Genomic DNA, 8,888 nt, shown 5'->3' on the forward strand with positions numbered 1-8,888 from the left:
TTCAGGTTTCCATGCAAGAATGGTGGGCTGTGCCAGGATAAGAATGGCTTTGCTAGCAACTACACCTGCAAGTGCCTTGCCGGATTCACTGGTGCGCATTGCGAGATTGATGTGGATGACTGCCTGATGCAGCCCTGTGCCAATGGTGCCACCTGCCTCGATGGCATGAACCGTTTCTCCTGCCAATGCCAGGCTGGCTTTGAAGGCCGTTTCTGCACTATCAACATTGATGACTGTGCCAACCAGCCTTGCAGAAATGGGGCCAAGTGTTACGACCGCATCAATGATTTTGATTGCTTATGCCCTGAGGGCTTTGTTGGCAAGACCTGTGAGCTCCCTGCACCAGAACCAACATGGGTCACTGCATTTGAGCCTGGTGACAAGGACCACGATAATGCTGTGACCAGCATTGACCTTTGGACAGCCCAGTCTGATCCTGCAAGGACTGTAGTTACTGGGAAAAGAATCACTAACTACAGTGAGAAATCAAATGGGGGAGGGCTCCTCATCTCTGTGAAAGAGGTGGTGACCCAGCAGGACTCGGGGCTGAGCCAGTCGCAGCTCATTTTACTGCTGGTGTTTGGCCTGCTCACTATGCTTTTGGTCTTTGTAACTGTTTTGATGGTTCTGCTCAAGAACTGGCAGAGAGGGAATCAGAGGTGCCAGAGCCCATCCCAGTCTGCAAGGAAACTTCAGGACCAAGAGTGTCAAGTGGGAATGTTAAGTACAGTCTTGGTAGAACCCAGGAAAACAACAGAGCTGTAAGGCTACCCAGGCTGGAGCCTGGTGGATCTATATACACTCACCAATGATTCAATGAGCTGTATCCTGGGGGCTGTTCCAGGTTGTGCATCTTGAGAGCTTTGAAGAACTTAATGTTGTGAAACAGCGGCAAAGAAGATGTCCACAAGGTGGTAAACCCCTGTCTGAAAACAGAGAGTTCAGAGGTGTGCAGCTTAAGCCTCTGGCATATGATATCACCTTACCAAGGCAGCCAAGGCATTAACTGGGTTCGAAGAATGGCCCAGTGATGGAAACAGTATGCAAGCAAAATGGATGGAGACCATCCCACGTGCACTTCAAAGGAGTTGCTAGAACATGGCCAAGTGTGCCATAACATGATGTAGGGGGTGAACTTTGATTAGACCCTCAGACATCTGGTTGGTACCTCTTGGTCAGAGTCATTGGAGGTGTCATGTGGCCTGATAACTCAAGGGATCTTAGAAACTTCTCCGTATATGTCTCATTGTTAGAGTTCTGGCACAGACACCATAGGATTTCCCATTCTGCCTAGAAGCCTTTGGTGTTTTTGAATCACCATAAGCTCAACTGAGGGCCTAATGTTTCCACAGGCCAGTCTGCAGATTATACTGGTGAATCAGGACCATGTCTCGCCTGTTCTGTCCTTTCTTCTTCTGGCTGAAAATGTTTCGAACTGTGTGTCCTTTCTGTTCTTTACCAACCTAACACCTCATTTATTCAGTTATGATATCAGTCAAGAAGGGGCAAAAATATATACAGGCCCAATGCCCTTTCTCTGTTTAAGATAACTGGTGTGTCTTTCCACTTGCCAGAAAGGAAATGCATGTGTTATATGAAGTTGGAAATTGAAGTCTGGTTTAATGAGTAGCAATCCCAGTTCTAAAAAAAACTTTGCTGAGAGATCTGATTTTGGAGTGACCCCAAAACAACTATGATAGCACTTACCAGTCCAACTGAAATGATGGTGTGGGGTGTTTGCTGGCTCCAGAATCTGTTATCACTTTAGTGGAGACAAAATACATATATATGCAAAGTTATATTGAAATTCTGAGACAAAACATGGTTTCAAAATGCCACTTCAAAAAACCTCCTTGTGTTGCACTGTTACATGTATTTGCAGTCATTTGTTCACCCAACGTTTCCAGAACACTGAAAGCTGCTTTATACCAAATCAATCAATTGGTCCTTCTAGTTTAATATTTTCCACACTAATCTTGTAGCAGCTTGCTAGCATTTCACATCAGAGTCCTTACCTGGATATATCAAAGTTTGAACCCAAGTCGCCCGAGGATGAGAAGGGCGATATACAAATGCAGTAAATAAATAGTAATAAATAATGAACCTGGGACCTTCTGTGTGCAAAGGATGTGCTCTACCGTTGAGCAACCTACTCCCCCTCCTTTCCAATTGTTAATGAAGGTGGTGATCTAGATATTCATTCGTTGGCAGTGTGCACCTTTTTCAGTAAAGCCTACCCCACTTTGACTGTTCATACTGGTCCTTGAGACAGAGGTCTCAGTCCCCTCCCTTTCTCTGCCTGAACCCCAAGACTGTAGCTAAGAACAGAGTTTTCTCACTGATCCGAACTATTATTTTTATCTCCCTCCCCCCCCCCCCATATTAAGAATAAATTAAGACCCCAGTTCCATGTCCAAGAAGCAAAATATTATGTATTTGGAAATACAATTTGAGCTACTCAAAAGGATAGGAAAGGATGGGGATTTCACAAGAAATATTATTTTTGTAATACACATTTGATGAATGGTGTAACTTTGTAAAATAAATACAACAACTAAAATACAAGAACCAGTGCCTTGCTATCTATTCCCCAGACCTCATGGCTGCTTCCAAATGAATAAGTTTTGTGGGATAACCATGCATTCTACACAGATATTTGTGCTCTTTATGTTTCTCCCCACTTCTTTTTAAAGAGTGGATGGATTTGCTATAAATCAGTGGTTCTCCACCTGTGGGTCCCCAGATGTTTTGGTCTTCAACTCCCAGAAATCCTAACAGCTGGTAAACTGGCTGGGATTTATAGGAGTTGTAGGCCAAAACAGCTGGGGACCCACAGGTTGAGAACCACTGCTATAAGCTATGACTCATTTCGCAGGTGAACTTGTAAGATCTCCTCATGGTCAGCATTACCAGTATGAGGAGTTTCAATTTCATTTCCCATTCACTTTGAATCGGTCTTTTATGTAGTGCCAAAACATTACTGAAAACTGTTTAGATGGCTCTTGCACATCTGTCCTATTACTTCTGCAGCAGTGGCCTCCTTGGATTGCCAGGATCTACATCACCCTTACAAGAGGGTTATAGATCAATAGTCACAGTTAAAGCAGTTTTTGGCTAAAGCAGATGCCAGATTGTACCAGGGATATAATCAAATTCACTGATTCTGGAAAGAAAATCTATTTGTGGAAAGAAGACTTGTGTTACATACCTTACCTCAAGCTTGTATTTGTCTACTCAGGTGGGACTTATCTGTTAATAACTGATTAAATTATGACATTGGAGGAAGTATAAATGGCTGGGTAGGTAAGACTGATGTAGCAAATGCAGGACTCTTAAGGATATTTACCACCCTCATTCATTTTGGACCACTTTGACACTACACAATAATAGTGATATATTCCAATTCAACTGCCATGGAAACAATCTGGAAACCCTAGGATTTGCTGTTCAGGGAGGGACATTATAATTATATAATAATATAGTATAATAATAATCTTTCTTTACACCCCGCCTTTCTCCCTGTGGGGACTCAAGGCCGCTAACAATCCCACACTTAGAAGTTTAAAAAGCACAAAGTTAAAAAAACAATAGTTACAGTGTGGTAAAAACAGATTAAAATACAATGAATACACTTAAAATAGCTTTTAAGACTCACAGCCAGAGAGGTCTAATTACTTTACCAAACAACAAATCTCAAGACACTATAGGAGCAGTCATAGCAGTTACATAATTATGGAATTTGAATGAACCTGTGGTTAGATATGGCTTTAAACAGTTGGCTTATATTTGGAAGTCTTGATATTCTGAATACGCATCTTAAGCAGGCACAACTGAGTCTCATTAGTAATGGAGTTTTCTACTGCTTCTGCTAATCCTTAACATATGACGGATTTTGGATTATGCTACCTCAGTGTGATTACAATTAACAAATATCCTGGATGTTCAAATTGAAGGAATAACTACTGAAGGGACTGATGATGTTGCATTTCTGCAGGGAACATTTTCCCTCCCGTCTTTATGTCTAGAGAACAGGTTCAGTGTAGCATAACAAAGAAGAATATGGGGGGAGTCCTTGTGAGTTCACATTTAAAATCAGTCAAGTTAACTCAGCCTTGTACTGTATTTCATTTTTACTATAGAAAATACGTGTGTGTGTATGTATGTATGTGTGTGTATATCTCAGTGATACAATGAAAGTAAAACACTTCAAACAATGATTCTTAGTAGCAGCACCATGGAAGGCACAGATGTCATGCAGCCAATGGCTGAAGTCCCACATGCTCAACAGAATTCCCTTTCTTGCATTCACTATCCCTTGGTGCCAACTGACAAGCTGGCTTTCAAATTTGGACAAGTTTCCAAAGTGAAATAAGAAGCTATGCTCAGAAACGTGCCCTTTTGGAAAATTCCCAAAGCCAAGATCTTCAGGAAAGATGCTGCAATCTGCACTCAGTATTCTTGTTTTTGTTGTTGTTTTTGTTGTTATGTGCCTTCCAGTATATTTCAACTGTTGGCGCCAAATACATTCATGCTGCAGATGAAAACAGGTGGGGAAATGGGAGACTTGAGGGGCAGACAAAGGGAAATAAAATGAGATCTTTTAGGCAGGAGAAGTAGCATAAAAGAACACAAATGCATGAAAAGGAAAAAGGTGATAAGGAGAAGGCAGCAGATGGGGTTGGTGAGTAGAGGAAGGGGGGGGGAGGCAAAATTAACAAGGGTTTTCCTTTTATGGCAATTTGGTGAAGGCTTTAGGTTTTGGAGGGGGTTTTGTTCTTTGTGTCTTTGCAATGCAGACTTCGGAGAATAAGAGATGTCAAATAAGGTGACATCTTTTATCAGACTTGTTCCAATAAATTTCCCGCTGAACATCTTGTGTCAAGTCAGGACAGGCAGGCTGCTCCTAAAAGGGAGGAGTTTTGTGGGAGGGAAGGAGAGGCTGAAACAAAGCTGCTTAAGTTACTGAGACTAAAAGCGGGAAAAGTGAAATGTGAGATTGAGGTGGTGGGCTTAATCTAAAGGTGAAGAGATGACTCCTTCTAACAATTATGGTAATACTATAGGCATATAAGTTCAGTTTAGAGATAGGTCATTTTCTTGCTCTTCTTTCCCAAAAACTAGTATGGGGAGACACAGAGCCTCTGGTACTTGGAGGCAATATAGAGCACTGCCCCAAATGGGGCCCCCTTAGCTCAACTATGGGGTCACAAAATATTGGCAACAGTAAATGGTTTCTGAACACCATCCATTTACACAAATGTGTTAGCAACACAATGCAGGATTTACAGTGGACTCTGCAGAAAATCAACAAAACAACACGTTTTTTACCCGCCTCTCCTTGTGGCTTGAGGCAGGTTGCAAGATAGCTAAAACACATAATCACATTGATATTCTTATCCTCCATGAATAGGTAGACATCTAATAAGCAATATACACCTCTTTCTAGTATTAAACTTGTCAAAAGCCAGACTAATAAGATTTTTATAGATATGCAGAAAGAATGAATCATGTGATCTTAACACGAACAGAAGTGTTCCCTACCTTCTGCCTACTGGATGTACAGATCAGAGCTTGAAAGGTTATTTTTTAAAAAGCATTTAGTTTATGTTATAATTCTAGCTCCCTGCAGGAACTAGATATTGTTAGAGTTGGAATTTTAGAATTGCAATTATTTCCCATATCATAAAGAAACACAAGATAAAACACATCAACCCTATAAGCTGGTGGCCTGTGGCAGAAAGTTTCTCTTCCTGTCCACCTCTTTGCTGCCTCATCCACCTCAATAAAGTGCAAGATAGCAACAACAGGCACAAAGTGGTTGAACCTTGTGCCCCATTTAGTGAGGTCACATAACTATTTCCCCTCATTACATGAATAATGACAGTATAAAGTAGTTATACTTCTGTAACTGGTTGTGGCACAGCTGCTTGGGAGTCAACTGCATTAAAATCACTACTGACCGAGAGGTCATGAGTTCGAAGCCAGCCCGAGTAGGAATTACCTTCTGACCATTTATCTAGCTTGCTGTCTGAAAGACAGTTGCATCTGTCAAGTAGGAAATTTAGGTATTGGTTATGGGTGGAGGCTAATTTAACCAATTTACAATGCCATAAAACTCCCCAGCAGCTTGCAAAGAATGAGGAAGTACTCCATCAGTATCACAAGTGGATGGTGAAGCGACAGCTCCCCCGGTGGCCGGAATTCCAAAAGCATACCCTCATGAAGTTGGAAAGTTAAATAGTCTCTGTCTTTATATGTTGTGTGTCAATGGCATTGAATGTTTGCCATGTATGTGTGCATTGTGATCTGCCCTGAGTCCCCTAGGGGGTGAGAAGAGTGGGATATAAATACTGTAAATAAATAAATAACTGGACAAAGAAAATAAAGACAAATAACACATTATTTGCAACTAGCTACCGGTATGCCCAAGATCTTGTTTGGATGATCTTTTACAAGTTAACATCATCCCTGGCCATATTGCCTGGGGCTAATGGAGTATCTGTGAATCATAGTGAACTGCCGGAAATAGACCAGACAATGGCCTAAAAGAATGTTAATTGGGGTTTTTTTATCTGTTGAATGTTTATATTGTTTTAGGTTAGTTATTTATTATGTGCATCACAGGTTTTATAATTTTATCAGCTATGCCTTGGTCTGTGTGTATGTTTATTTTCATGCTGTGTGTATGTTTATTTTCATTTAATTTATTTGTTTACATGTTGTTCGCAGCTTTGAGTCCTGATTTTGGGAGAAAAGCGGGATAGAAATAAAATAACCACAATAATAGGAGTTCAACAACATCTGGACGGTACCAGATTGAGGAACGATGGCCTTTAGTCTCAAATCACATGTTCCAGAAACAATTTATTTTCTATGAGAAGTAGACCTAGGACACAGTTTTGCTATGTGAACAGTGACCTATTGATGAACATCACTGCAAGAGAAAGACTGAAATTCTATGCATTTATGTATAACTAAGTGTACATCTACACTGTAGAATTAATGCAGGTTAACATCACTTGAACTAGGTTCTTGTGGGTTTTTTCGGGCTATAGAGCCATGTTCTAGAGGCATTTCTCCTGACGTTTCGCCTGCATCTATGGCAAGCATCCATGGATGCTTGCCATAGAGGCAGGCGAAACATCAGGAGAAATGCCTCTAGAACATGCCTCTAGAAACGTCAGGAGAAATGCCTCTAGAACATGGCTCTATAGCCTGAAAAAACCCACAAGAACCTAGTGATTCCAGCCATGAAAGCCTTCGACAATACATCACTTGAACTTCCATGGCTCAATGCTGTGGATTCATGGGAGTTGTAGATTTACAAGCCCTAGAGCCTTCTCGGCCAAAGAGTGCTGGTGCCTCATTAACTTACAACTACCATGATTCCAGAGCACTGAGCTATGGCAGTTAAAGTGGTTTCAAACCGTATTAATTATACAATGTAGATGCATCCTAATTTAACATGAAATTATTGGGAGAGAGCCACACTACAACGACAGGATCTGGCTTCTTAAAAATGCATTAGGTGTTCAGCTTTGTTGAGGGACTCTGCAACGCCACCTGCTGGACAAGTCAGGTTTATTTATTTGTCGTATCAGAGCAACCAGTCCATTATATTACATTTCTAACAGAACAAAGCAAACAAACAGACAAATACAAAACTTGTGAGTTTGGTAGTTGGTTAAATGTCCTTTGACCAGTATCTGGCCACTTGGAATGCTTCCGGTGTTGCTGCAAGAAGGTCCTCCATTGTGCATGTGGCAGGGCTCAGGTTGCATTGCAGCAGGAGGTCAGTGGTTTGCTCTTCTCCACACTCGCATGTTGAGGATTCCACTTTGTGGCCCCATTTCTTGAGGTTGGCTCTGCATCTTGTGGTGCCAGAGCGCAGTCTGTTCAGTGCCTTCCAAGTCGCCCAGTCTTCTGTGTGCCCAGGGGGGAGTCTCTCATTTGGTATCAGCCACTGGTTGAGGTGCTGGGTTTGAGCCTGCCACTTTTGGACTCTCGCTTGCTGAGGTGTTCCAGCGAGTGTCTCTGTAGATCTTAGAAAACTAAGTCAGGTTAAATAAGTACAAAGCTCTAAGAATTAATTCAACAATTTAGTTAAAGGGCTACATACTGATTAAGATTTTAAAGAGAAGGGAAGCAGAGCAGTTCAACTGCCTGCAGTGTGAACTCTGTTTCATCCTCTGACAACTTCTACCTCTGTTTGCCCACTCAGAACACAACTGAATACAGAGCTGGGAAAACTATAGAGTAGGCCTTCCATCAGCTTCTTGCAATCTGGCCATGGAAAGGGGCCATGGTAGTAGCAGTTCAGCAACATCTGAAAGGCCACAGGTTTCCCAACCCAACACTGAGGGTGGGATGTACTGTGGGACACACAAACTGCACAACATGCATTATATTACAGCTGTGAAGACACAAAACAGAGCAATTGTAAAATCTGTGAAATTGTTTTTCTGCATGTCATCATACTATCTCTAAAATGGTCAAGGATCTGGAGAACAAGCCCTATGAGGAGCGGCTTAAAGAGCTGGGCATGTTTAGCCTGAAGAAGACAAGGCTGAGAGGAGACTTGATGGCCCTGTATAAATATGTGAGAGGAAGTCATAGGGAGGAGGGAGTGAACTTGTTTTCTGCTGCCTTGGAGACCAGGACACAGAACAATGGCTTCAAACTACAAGAAGGTTTCCGCTTTGGTTAGACCACACCTGGAATATTGTGTCCAATTCTGGGCACCACAATTGAAGAGAGATATTGACAATCTTGGAATGTGTCCAGAGGAGGGCGACTAAAATGATCAAGGGTCTGGAGAACAAGCTCTATGAGGAGCGGCTTAAGGAGCTGGACATGTTTAGCCTGAAGAAGAGAAGGCTGAGAGGAGA

At 41.9% G+C, this 8,888-nt stretch overlaps 1 protein-coding gene across 5 annotated transcripts in view; it reads left to right on the forward strand.

The window, feature by feature from the left end:
* Positions 1–2,568, forward strand: part of DLK2 (delta like non-canonical Notch ligand 2) — a 107,394-nt gene extending 104,826 nt beyond the window's left edge. For all 5 annotated transcript variants that reach the window (XM_060754025.2, XM_060754024.2, XM_060754023.2 and 2 more), the window contains exon 6: positions 6–2,568. In XM_060754025.2, coding sequence (XP_060610008.2) covers positions 6–765 — 760 coding nt within the window. In that variant the 3' untranslated portion in view covers positions 766–2,568. The remainder of the gene's footprint in view (positions 1–5) is intronic.
* The last annotated feature ends 6,320 nt before the right edge of the window (positions 2,569–8,888 follow it).

This window comes from Anolis sagrei, chromosome 1, assembly GCF_037176765.1.
Source record: "Anolis sagrei isolate rAnoSag1 chromosome 1, rAnoSag1.mat, whole genome shotgun sequence".
NCBI classification, from domain to species: Eukaryota; Metazoa; Chordata; class Lepidosauria; order Squamata; family Dactyloidae; genus Anolis; species Anolis sagrei.